This window comes from Motacilla alba, chromosome 5, assembly GCF_015832195.1.
Source record: "Motacilla alba alba isolate MOTALB_02 chromosome 5, Motacilla_alba_V1.0_pri, whole genome shotgun sequence".
Classification (NCBI taxonomy): domain Eukaryota; kingdom Metazoa; phylum Chordata; class Aves; order Passeriformes; family Motacillidae; genus Motacilla; species Motacilla alba.
The window spans coordinates 12,177,557-12,201,092 of record NC_052020.1 but is presented as its reverse complement, the minus strand read 5'-3'; the positions used below and the strand labels follow the sequence as shown (position 1 = coordinate 12,201,092).

The window sequence follows — 23,536 nt, the reverse complement described above, 5'->3', positions numbered from 1 at the left end:
GCAAGATCAAAGAGCATTGGATAAATAAATAATATTCCTCATATCTTTAGTAATTAAGCACTGCAATTACTGCAGAAAGAGTACCAACCCCATTTTTAGTTCACCTCTCAGATAAGTGTTTCAAAAGAAATTATAGCACTTGCTGCTTTCTTTCAAATAGTCTTTTAAACACTACAATGGCTGTGCAATCTAATTAAAAAATACAGGGGGGGAGGCTTGCATGGGTTTTTTTGGTTTTTTTTTTTAAATCTTGATTTGCCTGATCTGAATTGCTTGGTAGCCAAGTTCAGGGTTTTTTAAGTGAGGTTTCTGTCATTAAACACCCAGTTCAAATTGCATTGATATTTTAATGCACTAGGTGGCATAATGATATTCATACTAGAGAAATTAAATTATTCACCAGCACCCCGATACTTCAGTGGCTAAAAGAAGCCAACCTTTCTGCCACATAGGAAGTCCTGTGATAACTTCTGTAATCATAGGATTGCTAATACTTTTAACTCTCTTTTGTGTTCTTCAGAAGAGTACTTCAAATTCTGAAAGGAAAAGACTATTTATATATAAAGATGATGATTTAATTGAAAGGCCATAAAGGTGGGGAATTCAGTTAAAAATCCTTTAAACCCTGATCCAATCCTGCTTGTGATCAAGTTTACGCTGAACAATTTTACTTGTGGCCAACTTTAAAGCAGATCAAAGAAACATGAGCTTGTGAGTGTTCACTTTTTCTGGGACTCCTGTTCCATCAGCTTTGATATGGGCCATGTTAAACACGTGCTGATGCTGCCAGGAATTAGACCTGGTGACTTGAATCAATCTTTTTCATTTCTACCTCTATTAACTCCACCATTATAATGGACATAATGAAAGATACTTTTAGGCTGATTCTGGTGTTAGTTTGAACCAGCATCACGTCAAAAAAAATTTAAGTCATCTTCATTTACTGTAAACTCAGAGACTTGCTTTTTGCTGCAGGTGTTCTGTCACAGTTTGCTTGAATTCAGGGAAGTAAATTACAAGACATGTCAGTGTAAAGGGCCAGTGAAATCATTTATCATTAACTTCAAGAGGCCATTATTCAGCTGAGGAAGATGACTCTTTTATGAAATACAAAGGGTGAGATCATGATTTAGTGGCCAGAAGTGTTCATTCTCCAAAACACAGCAGTATGTAGTGAATGTGAGAAAAGAACGAAACCTAAGAAGTTGATGTAATTTTCTCTGGATAATGTTTTGATGTTGGCCATCACAGTTAAAAGTGGTTTTTATGAAAGCTGCGGCTGATTAGCAGACATTTTTTGATTGACTAATGACTGTACCTGTCCCACTTCTTTCTGTGCAACTACAACTCTCACAAGTTGCAGCACTGCCACAAGCAGGAGCCCTTTCAGACCATCAGGAAAGGATTTAAAGAGGTATAAAGCCTTCTATCTTTTAAGGATGATTTGAAACTGTGGAGTTTCTAAATGCTTTAGAAAGTCCAGAAAACATAATTTCTCTAGGTTTTGTTCTCCTTTTTTGATGTAGTTGCTAACATGTTTACCTGTTTTACAAAATTATCCTCACTTTAAAAGGTTATTTGTGCAAGGATTATAGGATAATGCTATTGCTGAGATTATTATGTTGAAGACTGAAGATGCGTTCAGCACAGAAAAGGTGAGCATAGTATGGAACACAGTATCAATTCACCACCAAATCATCAATTTCTGGAAGAGGTTAAAGATAGGGCTTCTCTATTTTATGTCACAGTCAGTAAGGAGCCCTGAAGTGCCTACCTTTTCCAGCTGGTGCACCCCTTCCTCTACACAGCAGATTGATGCCAGAGTTCTCAGGGTCTGGGGATAAAGGCACCTGAAACAATCCTGGCGACAGATCTTAAAGAGAGCAACGACACCTCCTTCCTGTAGGGGAAACACAGCCATGAGAACAGTAGGACTCGAGGTTTCCTTAGTACTTAATCAAGACTGGGATGGGGAGCAGATTCCTGTAATAGTTTATCCGAAACAGCTATCAGAACAACACCAACAAAGAGAGTGTTAAGCTCACACAGAGAACTCAAGTGGATTAATGCTTGTACAGTGAGTGATGAAAAAGTAATACAACCTCAGTAGGAGGTGTGCTTAAGTGATTGACTCCTACCAGTTACAAGCTTCATTTAAATTAAACCTGACATTCCTGCAAAAATTACAAAGAGCCATCAATAGGTGGCAATTAGAGTAACATTTAACTGACCCTTCAGCCACATTATTAGTATAAAACAGGTTTTTGTTACTGTATATTTCTCGTTCCTCTACATTTCTGAGCTCCACACAAAATTTACTTAATGCTAAAATTATGAACGGGAAAGTGATATGTTTGAAGAGGTACTGAAAATCAGGTGGAAATAGGTGTCAAATTCTAAACAGATACAATCCAAATCTTCATCCTCTAACAAATAAAATCTGCATTCCGAAAAAGTTTTTCTTTAAATATTATAGTGGCAAAGACTTGAGTTCATATTGGAGTAGCTATCTTTAATTAATTTCCAATACAGCTTGTAAATATGAGCTTTAGCAAATTTCATATAGCAAATGTAAATATATAAATAAATGCCTACAATGCTGCACTTTGTGTGTGGTGGGGTTTTTTAAATTATTTTCCATTTCAAAATGTCGTGATATCAGGTAGACTACATATGCCTTTTATGATGTAGGATCAGACATATGGTGAAGATGAAAGCATTTAAATTATTGAAGACAGATGAAAGAGCTCAGCCTAAAGTTTTCAGATTACAGCAGTAAATTTAAAATAGTTGAAATCATGGACCAAGTGAAAAGTACACCTTTTTTAAAAGCCTGCTTCATTAGACTGTTAAAAATATTTTTAGATTCACAGAAATAATCTATTTTTGCCTCAGCCATTTTGTCCTCAACCATTATTCGAAAGCTCAACAGGTTATACTGACTTAAAACCCTGGGCTACAATTCAGACTTTATTCATTTTCAGAATTCTATATTTTTGTACCAGTTTTGCTTGAATACAGTAGAGAATAATAGAGGAAGCAAAGCCCTCTGTTCAATTTAACAAAAAATTTATACTAAGTCATATAGAATTAGACAAAATTAACTCTTCAACATATTTTCCAGATAGAAGTTTTAGAGCATGTCTTTGCACAAATATATGGAATTTCTGTGGCATCAGTGGAAACAATAGGCTCACTGAAGTTTTTTAGGAGCAAAACTTATTTCTGGAATTGCAACAAGTATTCGTGTGTCTGTTCTTTTATATTTAGTACTGCTATATATAGCCTAATGCAGAAAGATATTTCTGAGCCTTTAAATTAAAGAAGAGGCTACACTAACAAAAAAGTTTGTCATATTTTTCCTTCCACAAAAGGATACTGATATTTAGGGGAAAAGCTGTTGCACTGTCATTCCTAAGCCAAAGGGAACAGTTTAGTTGGGTTTTTTGCTTAAATTTCATTATCTATTTGAATTTTCCCACAGTTCAATTGAATCAGGGATGATCTGATCCTCTGCTTTAGCCATAATAAGCAGAAGTTTGTGGATAAATCTAGTAATGATCAAGTGATGTTGGCACATTGCTTTAAGCTTTTTCCATGCCAAATGGGTGCCCTGATTTTGCCTTTGATGGACAGGAAGTGATTTATCACTGCACTTGTCAGGAGGAGATCTCTACTCTTTATTTTGTGCCCCGTGTGCCATTGCTAAGCTGTAAAATATTGACCGTGAGTAATGAACTGAGATATCTGTTAGTGAAATATTGGACGGGTGGAAAATACCGAGCCTGATTCCATGGCTTGTCAAAACCAGTCCCCTCACTGGGATCAGAGCATTTCTCAGAATTTAACCACCCTTTTCAAGATTCATCCCCTGTGTCTTTTGCAATGATGCCAAACCATTCCATCTGATAAACTGGTCAAGTGGGTAAACATTCAGGGGAAGAGAGGGACACTTGCTTTACCATGTGATGTACTACTTCTCTCCCGTATTGGATTAACAGGAATTCAATTTTGTGGGATGCTGTTCAGAAGGGCTAGTTTTAGGTAATGAAATCACCTGAAATACAATCACCAAAACTATGTGGATTGATTGAATAAAGAAGGGAAGCAAAAAGGCAGCTAATTCTAAGGTGGAATATTTTGTGGTTTCAGCCTGAAATGACAAAAAGTGCAGTAAATACTCATCAAGGCTTTGACAACATTTATAATTATCTTGACAGATGATCTCCAAAGAGATCTTCATCATAAATAGTTGCTAGAAAAGGAACTGGAATATAAAGAAGGTAAGGCAAGATGCATTAGAATCTTCTCAGAGCAAATGACCTGCTGTAAGGCCATAAGGAATTCCAAGAGTCAGATATTCTCTAGGGGGGCTGTTATGAGGTATGAATATCTTAATTTTTGTTCCTTTCTCTTTTACAAGCCTACTATCACAGCACTCTGTTCAGCACAGTTGCAATTGGACTCTATCATCAGTAAAATTATTTTTTAAAAAATTATTTTCTGTATCACTCTATGACCTATTTATTGTAACTCATAAACACATTTTTATCAATTCTTCTGGTTGTTACAAATCCAAATCTATTTATAACCCATTTGCTCCAAGTAATACTAATTTTCGTATCTTGTCCATGCTACTACTCATTTTTGTTAGAGACCTCAGGTTTGATGTCTCTGACAGCTAGTGAGAACTACTACTGGCTGCCAGGGTGAGTCAGCAACATGATTTTTTCACAGCAGATTACAAAGTTACATGCTAAAAAAGAAAGTGTCAAAGAATGCCTGTAGGTGGAATAAAATTATGGGTGATGCTTCATCATAGAGCATTTTATTTCTTTAATTTCTGTAAAATATTAGCAAGGGATGGGGGAGAAGGAGAGAGATGACTGAAACCCTTACCAAACTGTAAAATGAGAGACCAGCTCCTGTAATATTGTAGCTTTACAACACTATCTTGGTTCTTTTTTCTGCACCTCCAAGATTGGTTTGCTTTAGGGCTGTACCTTATAGCTTGGGACAGGAAAAAACCTAACAGCAGTGTTCCACAAGATCACACTTTGTCATGGAGAGTAAGACTTCAAGGTTACATGGACAAATTTTTTTAAATTTTGCTTTCACAGTAAACAAATAATCCATCTCTCTGGCTAGTTTTTATCAAGGATACTATGACAGCTCTTGAGGGAACTATGGATTCTATGAAAGATTTTTAAACCTTTGCATGACTTCAATCATTTTTCAACCTCATAATTACTGAGAACAATTTCAGATTTTTGTTGTTGTTTATTTTTTGTTTGGAAATCACCCTGAATTTTTACTGTCATAGCCAACCATTCATGTCATAGTTAACTAGAGCCAGTGCCCCTCTCTTCCTTTCTGCTTCAGAGACTGTGAAACCTGCCACAAGTGAAACTTGAATGACAGCACAAGGAACATTTATGTGTTATTTGATCAAAAACTGAAAACTCCAAAAAGTCTGCAAACAATAAATAAAAGCATATTTTATTTGGAAAGGTGCAAGTTAACCTCCAAAGCAAGCAAAGCTCAGTGCTGTTAAGTTTCTTTGTCTGAACAGAGTTCTTTACCCATTTGACCCATTTGAAATTCTGGTCTGTTACAGTTCCTCTGCCCCCTTGGTCACTGATGCAGGCAATTGAGGCAGTGCAGAGGGGGAAGGATAATGGTCCATCTGGACAAATGCATTTCCTAGTGCACAGGGCAGGCAGAGGCACAGCACAGGTAATGCAATCACCACTGTAATTTGGCGGCCAAACTCCACTTAGGGTTCTTTGCATAAGGGGATGCATTTCCTCAGCTGTAAACCTGTGACACACCCAGGTTTTAGCAATATATTAACTTAGTGATTTATGAAAGCTCAGACTTCACTTCTGCTAAGTTAAACTGTTATGGAAGCCATAAAATTATAAGAAGCCCAAGACCAATTTTCTTTAATTTGTTAATTCTGCACTACCTCAATACTCAACATTTTAACATTGTTTTTGGGTACCACTGAGTGGAGCTCAAATACCAATTTAGAAAAAACTAAACCTCTCAGGCAGTTGACAGAATCCACTACAGGTTCCTGAGTCTGACTTGTTCTCAGCCTTCAGAACAGAGGAGTACCTTTTGTGGTGTAAATACCCATCTAAGGGGACACCTGAAGTAATTAAACACTGCTGTCTAACCCTGCCTCTGAGTGGGACAAGGAACTGGCACAGCACTCAACAAGCAGTAGCTGGGGGAGGGAGGTTTTCCTCTTTCTGAATGCCCTGTGGTTGTGATTATCCTATACTCAACAAGACACCATGTCCCAGCATTCTCACTTCTTCAAGAAGATCCAAGTGTCCTCGAAGGTGCAAACTCTGCAGGGATTTCCAGTAATATGGATCTTGACAGAATGACTCATTTATACCAAAAGTTAGCACCAACTACTCAGGAAATGAGAACATACACTGACACAAGGAACTGCAATGACAGGTCTTTTGTAAAAGTATAATAATGAATGCAAAGCATTTCTAAATTTGCATCTTTATTACTATCTCTAACCCCCAGTACACACAGCTGAAGAGGTCTTGCTGTTTCTCTGCACAGTCTGCTACAGTCCATTGTCAAGTTTCTCTCCATTTCCATGGCTGGTATTTAAAAAGTACTGTCAGGAGAGACACTACAAAAGTTCCCAAAATTATGGAGTGATAATACCTCAGATGGCACAAAGACAACTGCAACTGAAGCTATGCTGAGAAGCCTGTTAGAGCTGACCATCCTGTTGAAGCTGCTTGCACAGGTAGTGGGCATTATTAAATTAAAACCTGGGGGGGGATGGGGCCCTCTTAAGAAGAAAACCCTCTAACGTAATAATTGTGGTGGTAAACTCTACAGAGTACGACTTGTAAAAGCACCACAAGAGAAAAAAGCAGTTTCTCTGAATAAATTTTGTTTCTCTTTAGCGAAATGAGTTTCCTGTATTGCCAATTTGCTTTGGGTTACTCCATGCATCCCTTACCTTGGCTATGATGCGGCAGAGGTGAGCTCCCTCCTGGGCAAGGCTGAACAAACTGCTGATGGCCGACTCCATGGCGTACAGGCTGCCCGAGAGCTCTACCTGCCTCAGCAGGTTCTGGGGGACACAGGACAAAAAAGTGGGGGAGTCAGACTGACAGCACACATTTATCACTGCATTTGAGTAGATGGAACCAAGGGCACGGATATTTAAAAATAAATATTAACAGAGCAAGACAATGGGTTTGTGCGCAAGAACAAGCGGTATGGAACGCTCCAGCTATTTAGTAAATATTAATAATATTTAGTTATTGTGTTTGGTTCTGGGATTGAACCAGAAATTCCAGAAGGGAACCAATTCAGTCAGTGTAGAAGCTGGATCACATGGTGATACAAGATTTCCACCTTATTTACAAGCAATATTGCCACGCCCTGTCGTACAGTACCTTCTAAGGGTCTGCTTTCATCACTACTCTCAGTCAAAACGTCACTGACAAATAGACATTCTTATAAAGAAATATAGTTTATTTCTCCAATGTAGGAAATAGATTAAATATTTTTTCATCTTTGTAAAAAATTGCCTTGCTTCTGGATTTGTGTCAGTGCAGCTTTAGAGAAGCACAGCTGTGAAACGAACATGAGGTCTATTTCATTTTATGTTTCTGAAAAAAGACATAGAACCACTAGAGTAATTAATTATATTTTCTAGGAGGAGGAAGGTAAGCATTTTTGTATTTAATCCAACTTGGAAACAAATGCAAGGAAGTATCCCATGTTTCACACTGTTATTTATACAAAATTCAATTACCTTGCCTTTAAGAGGCTCTGTTCTTCCACCTTTAGCATTAGAAAAATGCTCCATAATAATGCATTAGAAAAATGCTCCACAAAAGACATAGCTTAAGAGTCCACAATTTGATATGAACCTATCCTGAATTAAATCCTGATACACTGATTAGAAAAAAGGCTCTTTACACAATTTGATCTGAAATCTCTCACACAGACACTTAGTCTGCTTCAGAGCAGCAAACTATCCCCAGACATTGCAGTTTTATGGCACAAGTGGGCACACAGCCTGACTGAATGGCTCAGAAAACTGTTCATAAAATATTTTTTCTTAATGAGTTCTATATCCTTCAGCCACACAAATACACACAAGATGATGTGGCATCAATAATTCCACTCCCTTAAAAGAAGGGAGGAGGATTTCAGGTGTGTCAGTAGGTGCCAAGATGCCCAAAGACAGAAATATCAGCAGTGAAGAACTTCTCTTCAGACTGAAATGAATAAACATCTTGACAATGGCAACCTACTCACTGAATTTGAAATATGCAAAGATATTTACACACTTCAACTCATACATTTCATGGAGTTTTCCTTAATCCCAACCAAATAGCATTAGGAGGTAACTTGTTAGCTTGACTGTAATTCTGCAAATATATTTGGGATATTCTCACCTCCTAGTAATAACCCTTTAAAACTAGAAGGGATTTTTCTGAAACCACCATAACTTTTTTTGCCATGTTAACACATCAGGTTATGTTAGATTTTAACCAATAGCATGCATTAATTTTGTTTTGTCAATGTAAAAAATACTTTTTAACTATTTGTGCTCACTAAGCCTCTCCTCTTTTTCTGCTGCAACAACACATTTCAGCCTAACATCACCTCTAAAACATGGGCAAATTATTTGAGAAGAATTACATTTGAGATTTTATTATGTGAGAAGAAGGGAAAGGGGAAAGGGGAAAGGTTGTCTAGACTTGGAAATTGCAATTATTTCAATAATGATCCAATGGAAAAAAATTAATACATTTGCAGCCTCAAAAATTACGCAGTGTATTTCACAGAATCAGAATCACAGAATGGGTAAGGCTGGAAAGGACAACCAGAAGTCATCATTTAATGCCTTGTAAGAAAGAGACATCAGGAAAAATAAGTAACATGGTGAGCCAAGAGATCATTTTGTTTGGGATTTGAGGTTTTTGGAGAATTTGAGAATGCAAACACCTTAATCTCATTGTAACATATTTGAGTTCTTGATCATAAATTCGCTGAAAATTGAGAGCTGTAATTCTAATCCTCCTCAATCACAGAATTCTAGAATGGCTTGGGTTGGGAGGGGCCTCTAAAATAATTTAGTTGCCATCTCATTGGTATGGGATGCTCATGGCAGGGACACCTTCCACTAGATCAGGTTTCTCAGAAGCTTCATGCAACCCAGTCTTGGATCCTTAATGGATGATTGCCCTCAAGATTCAACAATTTTGGAAGACCTTTTTGGTTTGGAGCTTTTTCAACTACAAACTAACCTGTGCCTCTTGTGTTAAAACCAGCTCTATCAACTGGCCAAAATATTGGGCCACAGTCGTGAGTGTTTCATTAACACACAATTTCATGGACTTCAGTATCTCCTCATCTTCAGTCTGTAAGCACCTGAAAAGAAAAAGATGGGAAAGGAATGAAGAAAAAAAAAGATGGAAAAGACCTGATTGTCAGAGGTGAGGCCCGTGTTCATCACGGGATATAATTGGAATTCAGCTGCTCACAAGGTCTTTGTGTCATTAGTGTCATTCCAGACTTCAATTAAAGCTTTGTCTACACAGAGTAAATACAGCATGAAAGGATGGACACTACTGAATTTTGGGATCCCAATTTACCTCACAGACTACAGGCCAAATTTTGCTGCAGATGTGGTGTGTTTATACAGTGCAGCACTCCCCTTTTCCTCTTATGCTGATAGTTTCACTCTTGGATGCCTGCATTTCAACTGCAGCTACGCATATCCACCCATCTTTCATAATCAATATTAGAGTATTTCATTTCTTTACCTTCTTTGTCATAGTTTAACGATATCAGCGTAAGGATGAAGCAAGAAATGTGTGCCCAGATGAGTTAAACAGCATAATCAAAAATAAAATTTGACCCTCTCTACAGAAAGATACATAAAGCACCTTTACAGAGCTAGTACAGTTATCCTGTAACCAGTGATGTTTGGCTGTCATTGAAGAAATGAGATAGAGATGGAAAACTTTATACAATTCAAATGAAATAACAAATATTTCCTCATAGAAACTCATTCATTTGTATTGTCAAAACATCTTCCACTCTGGCAAGCCACTGTAATGGAAGATATAGTTTGGGTGATCAGCCTCTATGTGCACACAGGTTACCTTTTCAACTTTATCTGTCTGTCAGACACCTATATCACTTTTTTTGTCTAAAAAGACAAGAAGGGAGAGGATTGATTTAGGGCAGACACTTTGAGATTGGAGCTCATAATTAAATCTGTGTGTCTTATAATAAAATATAAAACACAAATGTGAGCTCTGTGGGTTGGGCACAAAGCAATAGTGCTCCAAAAAATGTTATTTCCTGATAATTAGATGGTGCTTTTTCCCTGATGATATCCCCAAAAGAGAATGACTTGCACAATATTTAAAGTAAACCAGAAAAGAGTAATTGAACTGTGCTGGAGGAAATAGGTTACTTATGTTAGAAAGCGGAAATAGCATGAGAAGAATTACAGAGATTTTTATTTCCCAGTCTCAACATTCCAGAGTGCAGGAAGATGAGTAAACCTACAACTACAATTTAAAGGAATGTGTATTTACTTTGGTTTGATTTACAATTCATGGATATGTTCATACAGGAACAAGTAGTACGAGTCTCAAAATCCAAGTTTTCACATCAGCTGAAATCCTGACTCCACAGAAGTAGAAGGGAACTTTGTCACTAATATCTGTCACAGCCAGACTTTCTCCCTTGATGTCTAAAAGTCATGAAAAATCCACTTGTGTGTAACTTTGTGTCTATATCAGACTCTTTGTGCAACAGCAGATCCCATCTTTCATTAGGATGCAGTTTAGGTAAGAGCAACTCACTTCATCCACCAGAGATTAACACTTAAAAAGCATTGCAGAGTTACAGCAGCCTAGTTCAAACAATTGAGGGGGTGCCTATGGATTTGTGCTTCTCATTAGAAGTTCTACAACATAATACAACAGCAAAATTCATATTTCAACTACAAAAGTTACCTTTCTGTGAATGCTGTAAATTCTGAACACTTGTCTATTAAGAGTTTTTCAAGCTGCAGAGAGAGCAAAAGAAAGTGGTTTTAAAGTTATATCCATACACACAATTGCTTTACAAAAATAAACAATCCTTCTTTGTTAATTGAAAACCCTCTCAAAACATAATATTTCATATGAGCACCCTTCATCTACTTTTCTGAATAAGACTGGTAGAGATAAAATTGAGGTTTACCAAAAAAAGTAGCATTTTCTACATTTTAAATGCAAAGGAACCCACAGATGGGGTGTCAAAATACTTAAGTCCTGTAGTCCTTGAAAGCAAAACATTTTTTCCATGCAATTTGTCAACATTATTAGCATTTAGAATAGCCCATAATAAAATAGGACCCAAAGTAAGTCAAGAAGATTTCCATTGCTGGAAAGGGATTGGAAAGTCTTAAACAAGGGACCAGTACCAGTATGTAAGAATTTTTTATGGATTGTTTAAAGCAAGCTGTAATTATTACAATCTAATAAAAATTCAAAAAGCAAGAGGAACACATCAGCTAAAGCATTCTCTCACCTGGTGCATTTCTTCTGAAGAGCTCCTGGTGAAGGTGTTGTACTCGTTTATCATGGAGTGCACGTGGCAGTTGACTCTCACTGTCATGCTGTGGACCCTGTGCCACCTGTTCTTCTCCAGCTTCTGAGCAATCCTGGTCAGCTCTGTGCTGATGATCCAAGCTCTCTTCAGCAGGAGCTGCAAGTTATCACAAGTGCTGTACTGCGAGGAGAGGATGAGTTCATTTTGTTCATCCTTCTCAATGCTGATGGGCTTGGACTGGAGAATGCACATACATTCGCAGTCTGTCATCAGCTTCAGGTCTTCCATCCACCGCTGAACAGAGTCCACCTGGATCAGGTGCATGCTGGAAGGCAGAGGAACAGAGAGAAGAATGAGGTAAGCCAAAACAACCTTGGAATAACCACCAGCAGCACCACACAGCTGCACCAACTCCTAGGTTGCAACTGATTGACCAAAGGCAAATAATTGAACAATTTGCTTGCAGTAAGTAACACAGTGACACATTTAGCTCTTTTTTCCAAAAGCAAGTTCTGGATTTCTAATCACTTTTATTCCACATATCCCACTGTCACTGTCATATTTTCTGGAAAAATCGTCTTGCCCAGGATTTTCTCCTGGGAAGCTGAGAAGACTCAGCTTCTCCTGTGTTTTGCTGCTTTGGAATGTGGTTTGGAAATTCTTTATCCAACATGTGAATTTTTTTAACTTAATGACCAATCACAGCCAGCTGTGTCGAGGCTCTGGAGAGTCACAAGGGTTTGATCATCATCATTCTTGTTAAGTCTTCTCTCTGTATCCTTTCTCCATTCTTTAGTACAGCTCTAGTGTAGCATTCTTCAATATAATACAATATCATAATATAATAAATCAGTCTTCTGAGAACATGGAGTCAGATTCTCAACTCCTCCTTTGTCCTGGGGACCTCACAAATACCACTCCCTGCTATAAAATTATGTCTGGAAAATCAATGGATATTAGAGATAAGTAGAAAGAAGTTTGGATTACGTTTTTAGGGGAAAATGTTTCTTGTAAGTTCAGAGTTTACATGGGAGAAGGAGCAAAGTTATGGGTGTGTTTGCTTGTTGTTCATGGGACTGTCAGGTTTTCCTAGACACTGGGCCTATCCAGTGCTTAAAATTTTACCTTGCCACACCTCTCCAAAGCCCTTCCAAACTTATGCAGCCAAAACAAGACATTGAACAATACTGCAATATTTGTTTCATGCCATAATCCCTGAAGCTAAAGCTGGATTCTCTGTACATTTGCACACTGACTTCCAAAGCGCATTTTTTACACGACAACAAATATGACGTGAAACAGCAAGGCTGAAAAGCTCCTTGACAAGTGTGCCCTGACACAAGGGCAGTGAGCCTGCATTTTGTGCCCATGCACCCTCCAGCCAGTAAAATGCAGTACCTGAGGCAGAAGTTGCACTGATTCAGACTCATTTTTTGAGGGAACACAACTTTCATAGAGTCGAGATGAAGATGCTTAATTTTTTTTTCTTATAAGGCACCCAGATCCTAATAAAAATATTTTAATCCCCAACCATACTAGAATTTTCTAAATAATTGAAAATGAAAGGTAAAGAAGAGATTAGATTAAGTGAAAGAAAGAGAAAATGGATTTAGCTATTTTTTCAAACTTCTACTGGTATCCTACAGTTAATATCACAGATTAGTCATAGTAGATTGTTGTTTACCTTATGGATACATGTGCAGATTTTATGATACTATACCAGAAAGGACAAAAAAAGAAAGCCCCTATTCTTTTAATTCATATACTGATTTATTGCAACTCAGCAGTAACATTCTGTGCTGTTCTATAAAGCCTTGCTGCTAGAATAAAATCTGCAATCACATTAGCTAAGCTGAGGAGGACCAGGTGGAAGCCTTTTTCAAATCCTGTGCTTCCATTTACACCATGAGCACCAGCTGAACTCCAGAAATCTCCTGCCAGACCACTCTAGTAATATTCCATAAATAAACAAAATGTATTTACATATACAGGAAAAGGAGGCTCACCTTGAGTATCATTTCATGTAAATTGACAGCAAACAAGATACAATAGATCAGTTTCATTGATCCAATCTCCCTTTTCACAATATATGATGAAACTACTTTTAATTTTGAACTTTACAGGCTACTGCTATTTAAGGTCTTTATTTCACTCAGCTCTGAATATTGTGTAATTGCATTTCATGATCGATTGAGGCCCACTTTCTCTTTGCTATGTGTAGTCTCCTTATTGCCTTTTTGGATCTGAAGCAAGGTTTCCTAATAAACAAAAACAACAACTTTAGAAGTTTGAGACCATGATTTATAACCATGTGCATAGTTTGCATGCAGAACAGGATAAACTCATTTGTCACAGAGTAATGTATCTTTCATTTCCAAAGTGCACTGTGATGATTAATTAAATTTCTGTTTAGTAAATAGAAATAAACTTCTACATTATAAATTCACATGGAAAAAAAACAAAACAAAAAAAACCCAAAAAAACTAGAATAGAAAGTGAGGAGAAAAACAACAAAAAAAAAAAAAAAAAAAAAAAAAAAAAAACAAGAAAAAAATTAATTCATATTTCCTTTAATCCCCAAAAGCCATTCTTCACCCTAAGGAGAAAAAAAAAAAAAGTAGTAAGAATTGCACAAGGGGAAAAAAAAAAAAGCATTGATGTTAAAGAAATTCTCCTTGTTTGCTTCTGTTCCTACTAATTGCCAGAAGTATAGCTGTAGAATGTAGGATATTTTTCACTGAAACTTAATATTCCTTAACTGACAAGAGCAAAAAATGATACCATTCATTTCCTTCTAAGGACCACAGAAAACTCCCCCTGCTTACTGTTAGCTTTTCTAACACATTGTCCTTTAAATTAGACACACATCATTATCACTCAAATGAAATACATAAATTATTCACCTTCATCCAAATCTCACTGTATGTAGAAAAAATAATCTTAAGCATTTTGCAGATGAATTTGTAGATTCATTTTTACATATTAAAATGAGGAAAACAAAAAAGTGTGATCATCCCTAATTAGCTATTAAAAATCATATTCCAGATGGCATTCACAGAGCTCAAAAAACAAGTTGGAAATTTTCATTTTGTCTCCCCATTACTGAAAAAATAAAACCTACGCCTACAAAATAAAAACAACCATAATGGTTCAGACAAAAAAAAACAAACAAACTCTGTTTAGCCCATTATCCTGGTCCCAAAATGCCCATTAGGAGATGCATAAGGAAAGATTATAAGAAGTGTGGCAAGAGCTGAGCAACCCCTCCTTCCCATCTTCTGGCAATTAGTGGTTTAGGAACTTCCTCAGCCAGAAGTTGTGTCTGAGTAGGATGTTTTTACAATTCATGAAACAAAAGTAGCCATTAATCCCTTTTTGAACTCAGTTAAACTTTTGGCCTTTGCAACATCTAGTGGCTGTGTCTCACATTGTTTATTTTTTGGTATGAAAAAGTGTCTTATTGCTTATTTTAAACTTGCTGCCTGGAGACATGAACACAAACACTGTAGTTGCTATGTTTTAAGAGATATTGTAAATGAAATGATGGTTCTGTATTCACCCTCTTCATGCAATTCATTATTTTGTTTGCTCTACCCCATCTTTTCTAGGTTATTTTATTTACACGGTTTACAAACTCAGTCTATCCACTCTGACCCCCTACAACAGTATTCCAACCCTCTGATCAGTCACTTACTCTTCCCACCTTTTCAAAAAGCTTTTTCCAGTTTCCCTATGTCCCAAGATGTAATGGAGAAAATGGGACACAATATAAAAGATTCAAGTAAATTTACACATTTGAAACACATTTTCTTTACAGTCCCTATTTTCCAACAATTCTTAATTTTTTTTCACTAAAGTGTTTTCCAGGGAGCTGTTTCATCTTTACCTTTCTTAAAATATACTTATTTTGATTTCAGAATCTCTACCATGAGTGATAATAATGTATTCACTATACATGTGAAGAAAGAAATTGTGCTTCAGCTCCCTTTACCTCCTGACATGTACTACTTTGTGCTCATTAACACATAATTTCTTCTAGAATTTTACAGTTTCATATTGTCCTGCTTTTATTACTATTTTTTTCAGGTCATTAAATACATTAAACAAGATTTGCTCAAGCATAAGAGACCTTACTAGTGTGATTTCCCACAGTTCTCTCTAATTGAGGAAAAGTATCCAGGTAACTGCCTCAACCTGGATGTTTATAGAATCATAGAATAATTTAGTTTGGAAAAGACTTCGAACACCATCAGGTCCAACCATTAACCCAGCACTGCCAGGTCTATCACTTAATCCTGCTTTTAAGTGCCCCTTCTACACAGCTTTTAAATACCTCCAGGGATGGTGACTCAAGCACTTCATGGGGAGTCCATTCCAGTGCTTGACAACATTTCCAGTGAAGAAATTTTCCCTAATTTTCAGTCTAAACCTCCCCCTGGGTTACTTTGGGGGCATTTCTTTTTGTCCTATCACTGATTATTTGGAAGGAAAGATCAGCCCACACCTTGCTCCATCCTTCTTTCAGGCAGTAACAAAAACAGATCTATTCCTCCTCAGCCTCCTTTTCTCCAGGCTGAACACCCCCAGCTCCCTCAGCTGCTCCTCACAGGACTTGTGCTCAGACACTTGCCCAGCTCTGCTGCCCTTCTCTGGACTCATTCCAGCCCCTCAATGTCTTTCTTGAAGTGAAGAGCCCAGAACACAGCACTCGAGGTGTGGCCTCACCAGTGCCCAGCACAGGGGACAATCCCTGCCCTCGTCCTGCCACACGCAATATTCATCTAAGCCACGAACAGCCAGTTTCTCCAGCACAATGCTATGGGAAACAGCCTCAAGGTCTTTCCTGCAGTCCAGGCACACAGACAACAGCTACAGCCTTTCCCTCACTCACTGAGTCCCCTTGTCAGAGGAGGTCAGGTTGGTCAAGCAGGACATGCCTTTTCTGAACCCCTGTCTGATCCCTTGGTTGTCCAGATGTGCTACACAATGGCACCCAGGATGTCCTGCTCTGGCTCTGTGATGAGACTGACAGGCCTGTAGCTCCCTGGATGCACCTCATGGCCCTTCTGGAAGACAGGTGTCACACTGGCTAAAAAGCAGCCACCTGGCACCTCTCTTTATAGAGAGGTGTGCTGGTAAATGATGGAAAGTGGCCCACTAAGCACTTCTGCCAGGACCTTCAGTATCCTTTGGTAGATCCCATCCATGCCATAGACTTTTGTCATAATTTCCCCTTGGAATATGGGGGCTTCATTCTGTTACCTGCCCATCTTCCACCTCAGGGGGCTGAGAAGATGTAGAACAGCTGGTCTTACTCTGAAAGACTGAGGCAAGAGGGCATTGGATGCCCTGAGCCTTTTCTCATCCTCTGTCACCATGTTTCCCCGCCCATCTGATAAAGGAGGAGGTCCCCTTTAGCCTCCCTTTTGTTGCCAAGGTATTTATAGAACCATTTTTTATTGTTTTTTTTACAGCAGTAGCCAGATTAATTCTGGTTGGGCTTTAGCCCTTCTAATTTTCTCCCTGCATAACCCCATGGCATCCTTGTAGCTCACACAAGGAGCTCTCCCTTTCTTCCAAAGGTGATAAACTTGCCTTTTTTCTTCCTGAATTCCAGCCAAGGCTCTCTGTTTAGCCAGGCCAGACTTTTTCCCCGCCAGCCCACCTTTTGGCAGCACATGGGCACAGGAGCTCCTGTGCCTGTAGGATTTCCTTCTTGAAAGGGAGATGTATAGCTACATAGATAGATAGTAGTTACCCACTAGTTAAAACTACTGAATTTAGCAAGCTGTGGCATACTGACAAAAAGCAATTTATCTAGAGTCTACATTATAAAAGCAGCATTTAATGTAAAAACAGTTGTAAAAATAATTCAGTGCAAGAAGAAAATCCCAGAGAAAGTCTCCAAAATTTCTTAAAAGTCATTCTGTTTTAATGGAGGTTGTAAAGTATTTGACACAGTTTTCAAGAGCACTCAACTGAACTTGACTAAGAAGCAATTTGAATACTCTGAATTCTAGTGTGCTTTCCAAAAAAACATAGTCTTTAAAAAATTGTGTCATTTGGAAAAAATCCTCTGGTGTCACTGGCTGAGGCCAGCTTAGATCAACAAACTATTAAACGTGTGTTATTTCAGAAGATGTTTGGACCTCATTTAAAATACACATTTCTGCACTGCATTAACACATTGCAGGTAAATTTCTTCCTTCCATTAACAAATACTCCTATTTTAAATATCTAAGAAGAGATATGTTATATTAAAAGTTCTATTACCAGCATTTCTCTTACCCCTCCTTTTTTTTTTGCTATTTTCTATCATCTCTTAAGTAGTTTGTTAACTAACGAATCAAGATTTTCAGGATAGACAAGGTGGATTGATATCAAAATGACTGATCTCTCTCATGTTGGTGTTACATGAACACAAAAGTCAAGAGTTAATGACTAGATCATTTGTTTAAAATTTCCATCTTGAAGCTCTTTACCACCATTTTACTGGCACCATATACACTTCTGTTTTAAATTGCAAATGTTATCGTGAAAAAGAGTTATGCCTCCAATTTAGCAGTGAGTTTCACTAAGTGCAAAAGTTTCATGTTTTATAACATTGTGTCGAAGTCGGAGCTGATCAATTCACGTGAATAATTCCAGTGGTCGTATTTATAAAGTGTAAAGACTTCTGCTCAGTCAAATGATGTTTCTAAGGCTTCTTAGCCTTTTTATCCATTTTCACCTAATATGACAGATTTATTGCCAATCCTAATGATAGCATTTAGTACTGCTTCCAGATAAGTCTATGGTGAAAGTCAATGCCAAATCTTACAACTGTGTGCAAATTTATTATTCTAATTAGTGGTAGGTAATTAATTGGCAACAAACAACTTATTGAATGAATTTCACCCCCTCTTTGAACATCAATAATCTCTAATTTTTTTCTAATTCATCTTTTCAGAATTATTCATGGGTATGCAATATAGCCAGGGCCAATTTCCACATCAATACTACGGCCAGCAGAACTCAACTCTCAGTGGAAGGAGAGAGTAAAGAGCCATAGAGACAGTGCTCATTTTTCTTCAATTGCTTTACATGATATTAATCACAGAAAAGAGCCCTGTAGATACACAATATTGTATTTGCACTGATTTGGGCAAAATTTTGTAGAACTAGCTGGAGAGATAGCTTAAAACACACAGAGTAGCTTTAAGGTAGACAAGAAGCAGATTCCTGTTTTTTAAGTGAGTGCACTTACTGTGTAAATCATTCCTAAGGTAATAGAATCCTACAAATATTTAGGTTTTGTACTTTATGCAGCAAGACAATCGCAGAGCCAGATGGTTGACGGGATATTCTTTTTTTTTTCCCCTTCAATTTTACCTACTTCTTTTCCAAGAAGTAGGAATGGAACACCAGCAATCCAACTTCACTGTGCCAAAAGATGACTTTAGTATGAATTATTTAAACCTTTAGAACACATGGGTAAAAGCTAGTTTCTAGGTTTTAAAAAAGTTAACAGGCTATATTGAAAGGGTTATTTTAATTAGCCTCAATGATTACGCCATTGTTACAGCTACCAAAATCTAACAACTTCCCCAAATTAAGTGAGTAATGGATAATGCAGAATTACTCAAAGTTCACCATTTTAGAAAAGTCTATAAAGAAAGTAAAAGTGATTACACAGTAATCACTTGTAATATATAAGGTATGATGTGTGAATTTACAGTTGTTCCATCAGGCCTCTTTAAAAGGCCAGATAAATAACTTTGTGTTAAATGCTGCCCCAGTGCTCTCCTCAGATCTTTAGATTTTTCTGAGAAATGCTCACTTTAGGTTGTCCCTCTAAAGATATCTGGAAATATTATACCAGTCCAGAATTGCTGGCACACTGCAGAACGTAAGGAAGTCACTCTGTAAAATCACAGACTAGCTAAGCTTGCTGATTAGTTTATGAAAATTCTACAATAAACTTATGTACCAACTTTCTGTACACGGGAATAGCTTCAGTAGATCCAGTCCTATCCAGCCTCCATCAGGTAAAGGGATACTGAGGCACTGGTCAAGCTGGTTTTGAGGAGTTTTTACTTCCTGCCTGGCACATTAAATTGCTAAAACAGTCATTATCTTGACAAACACATAAGCCACTGAGCTCACAAAAGTTAAAGACCATAGTAAAATAATATAAATTCCTGAGAGAAAGGAGGAAAATGCAAAAAAGTCCCATTATCAGCAGCTAATAATTGGCCTCTTTTTAGGCAAAGCTGAACAAAGAACATGCTAATATTGACACAATGTTTACCAACCCAAATATGTCGGTTGAATTTATATTTGTGTAGTATCATTAATTCATACTAAAATTGATATTATTGCATTTCCAGTGTTGTTATAAGATAGCAAACCAAGGAAATCTTTCAAAACCACTAAGTTTGTTGGACCCTGTGATATTGGCATATTCAGATTTATCAAACTGTTATGACTTAAATCAGACTTAATGAGCTTTGATCCAACTTAAGGAATTCACCAGACTTAGAAACAGGCAATTTTAGCCAGTCTACAATTTGGACATGAGGGATGGGTCAAAAAATAATCTGCTGAAGATATTTGTTTAAGGATATTGATTTGTGAAGGGTATTGGTTCTTTTGTTCAGCACGTTACCTGATGATTTGTGATAAACTGTTCTGCAAAAGTAGTGCTGAAGATGAAGGATTCTATGACTCAATCTCTTTGCAAATGACAGCCTGGGTGTTGCAGAAAAGTGCAACAATTATAATTTTCCTGAGAGACGAGACAGCAGAGGTGAGTAGCTTAGCTTTGTGCACAATGGCAGAATCCATTACTTTTGACTTCATTTAGCCCAAAGAGGAATATGCCTTATGGAACATGGCATGAGACAAAGCTACTGAGAACTTCCTCGCAGATTCTTCCAGGAGTTTAAAATCTGACATGGTGACTGAAGCACGCTGATAATCTTGAAGGGATGTTGCCATCAGCACACATTTAAATTGCAGATTCCTGAGTACACACACAGTTCTCATTCCCATAATTAACAGGGCATATTTCCTGAGTTGCGAAAGAGATAAGTGAACAAGGCCAGCAACAAGAGAGAATGTGCTCAAGAGAGCTCACCCTGGTTCACTGCTTCCCGATGCTCAGGCTACACTTGTAATTGAAGGGGACAATATTCCTCATGGCCTTATAAGAACAACATGCTGCAAGAGAGAGACACCTGGCAGGGAGGGAGAACTAGAAATGAAAGTGAAAAGGAGAAAAACAACACTGGACATAATTTGGGGCCACAGGCAGTGGAAGTGCTCAGACACAATCACAAGCAATGACTAATTTGGAGACTAACATGAGTCCATGAAAATAGCACTAGTGCCTCATTGAACATTGTTTTTTTTCTTCCTCCAAATCTGCCTTAATTTGCAGTTTAATAACAAACACTACAGCTCTCTGTGCCTTATTCAAAGGAGTTATGACATACATTATGAGCAGCAGCATTAGCCTTTCACCTTCTACTATTTACTCATTTAAGGTCCTAACCTTACTGATTAAGTAAAGCCTGGATTACTTAATGAAGGGAGCAACAAGCATTTTACAGAGAGCTATGAGATCAGTATCACTCAGGAGACTAGAGAAATTTGGAGACCCTTGTTCACATCTATTACAAAGCAGCTGCAGCTAAAACTGTCAAAAAAAAAAAAAAAAGGTGAGAAAAGGACAGTCTGCTGTTAGCTTTTCTAAGATTCCCATCAGAATAGTAACCCTTCAACAGGCAAATTTAAAAGATTAAAAGTAGCAACACAGTGGAATGAGAAGGCAAAAATACTTTAGGTGGTCTCATTCAAATAAGAACACAGTTTCTAATCAAACAAATTCAATATTTGTGCAGAGGTTTATATGTTTCTGTAGAAGCCAGAAGATGGAAAAGGAAATCTATGCCATCAAACCTACACATCTGATACTAGAAGCAACCAGATCAGATGACTTGCTCATAAATGGCTTAAAAATCACTCTAAAAATAATTAAGAGGGCTCAAATATGTTCTATTAAGTGGCTATTCTAGAACCGCAGTAAAAGTTGGGTTGGAAGTTTCTTATTTTTAATCTGAACTTCTTAAAAGCCAGTTCATTCCCATTTGGTTTCATCTTTCCTTTTAAACAAGATTTTATCTTTGAATGCATTTCTAGAAAGCAAACATATGTTTCCAGCTTCTAATTTGCAAGGCTTGACAAGCAAAATTCTTCAGATTCCTTTTATGAAACAATGTCCTTTCCAGACCCCTGCTTTGAATAGATTTGTAGTTCCTGTAAAATTAATTTTTTACTGAAAGACTTGATATTATGTTTGATGGAAAACAAAGTCTAACACTAATTTTTAATTATATTAGTACAACCTTATCTCCACCAGAAGTCTCATTTCATACAGCCTAGGACTGAGCTTCCTGCTTTCATCACCACATCCTTCTGGCAAAGGCAGTCACAGTCATCTCAAGCAGCAAGCATATTTAGGTCCTCCTCCTTTTTTTTTTTTCATAGAATAAACTACAGGTTGTTGCAGACTTTCTTGTCCCCTACCCCCAAATGCATAACACTGAGATTTCAATTACTCCCCCTTTTCTTCAACTTAAAGTCCACTTATAATTGTCCAATTTCAAAGTACCCTTTGTCTCATCACTAGTTTTATGTATTTAATAGTAAATACCATGTACAGAATCACTGAACTTCCTTTGTTCAGAGGGAAGGGGATAAAGTAATTTTGTTTACCCTAGAGAATGATAGATTATTCGTTATTATGTATCTTTGGCAGGTTCATGTATTGGCATCTCCTGTTTGATTCCAAACCTTTAACTACACCTCAGTAGAAGGTCTTCATTTTGCTTTCCAATTAAATCTTATTCCACCCTTTCTCACTTCTTAGACACAAACATTTTATGTTGCTATTTTACATTTGGAGTCACTACAAAAAATTTTTAGTAAATTCAGCAGCTTAAATAGAGTAATTTTCCTGCCTCTTGTATATTGTATTTTGCTTCTATCTCAGACACATCCTTCTCTTTCCATTCACATTGCAGAGTCAAAACTAGGTGATTAGTGTTCCTGGATGCTTTCATTTTCCTTTATGGAGGTGTTGAACCTAGGAGAGCCAGGCTAACTGAAGGTTTAAATGCAACAAAGCAGGTCCAGTAACTACAACCAACAGGAAAAGCTAGTCTCACACCGTATCTCCATTTCAAGCCACCCCTTGAAACAGCAAAGACTCAGACTATACTACTTTTTCCATCATGCTTTGCCCATGATGGCATTGTACTTTATGATAAACATTTGAGGCAAAAATTTTTTCACAATATAGTCCAGTATTTTTCCACTGAAAATGGGAGTTCTGAGCCACCTTGCTATAAAGCATGTTTCTGTGGAACAGCTAAAATGTAATGGGGCTTCGGCTTCTGGGTGATAATCATGGATATCTGAGGATTGCAACATAAGCAGTAAATGTGAACCACCAACTTAAAATGAAGAAATGTAGTTCCAACACTCCTTAAAACTGAAATTAAATTCCTCCTCTCTCTTTGGTGGACTTTGGATGAGGCTTGGGTGTGTGGCACTCATGATTCTTTTGACGATGGTTATAGTAAATTCCCCAAGGGAAAGAATCAAGGGCAAAGAATTTAAAGTAATCCCATCACATTGGAATTGAGAGGAGATGAGCAACTGACTGAAAATGAAATGAATGGATAATGTTCTTGGGAACCTGCAGCTTAGCATCATCTCAAAGGAGGTGGTGGAGTCACCATCCCTGGATGTGTTTAAAAAAAGACTGGATGTGGCACTTGGTGCCATGGTTTAGTTGAGGTGTTAGGGCATGGGTTGGACTCGATGATCTTTAAGGTCTCTTCCAACCTAGTCATTCTGTGATTTCTGTGAAAGTAAA

General features: G+C 37.5%; 1 protein-coding gene across 9 annotated transcripts in view; it reads right to left on the bottom strand.

Moving 5' to 3' along the window:
* The window catches only part of INSC (INSC spindle orientation adaptor protein), a 131,363-nt gene that overhangs the window by 47,758 nt on the left and 60,069 nt on the right, over positions 1–23,536 (bottom strand). For all 9 annotated transcript variants that reach the window (XM_038138968.1, XM_038138969.1, XM_038138964.1 and 6 more), the window contains 5 exons: positions 11,593–11,938; positions 11,034–11,086; positions 9,309–9,432; positions 7,001–7,114; positions 1,775–1,900 (listed from right to left, as the gene is read on the bottom strand). In XM_038138968.1, coding sequence (XP_037994896.1) covers positions 1,775–1,900; positions 7,001–7,114; positions 9,309–9,432; positions 11,034–11,086; positions 11,593–11,938 — 763 coding nt within the window. The remainder of the gene's footprint in view (positions 1–1,774; positions 1,901–7,000; positions 7,115–9,308; positions 9,433–11,033; positions 11,087–11,592; positions 11,939–23,536) is intronic.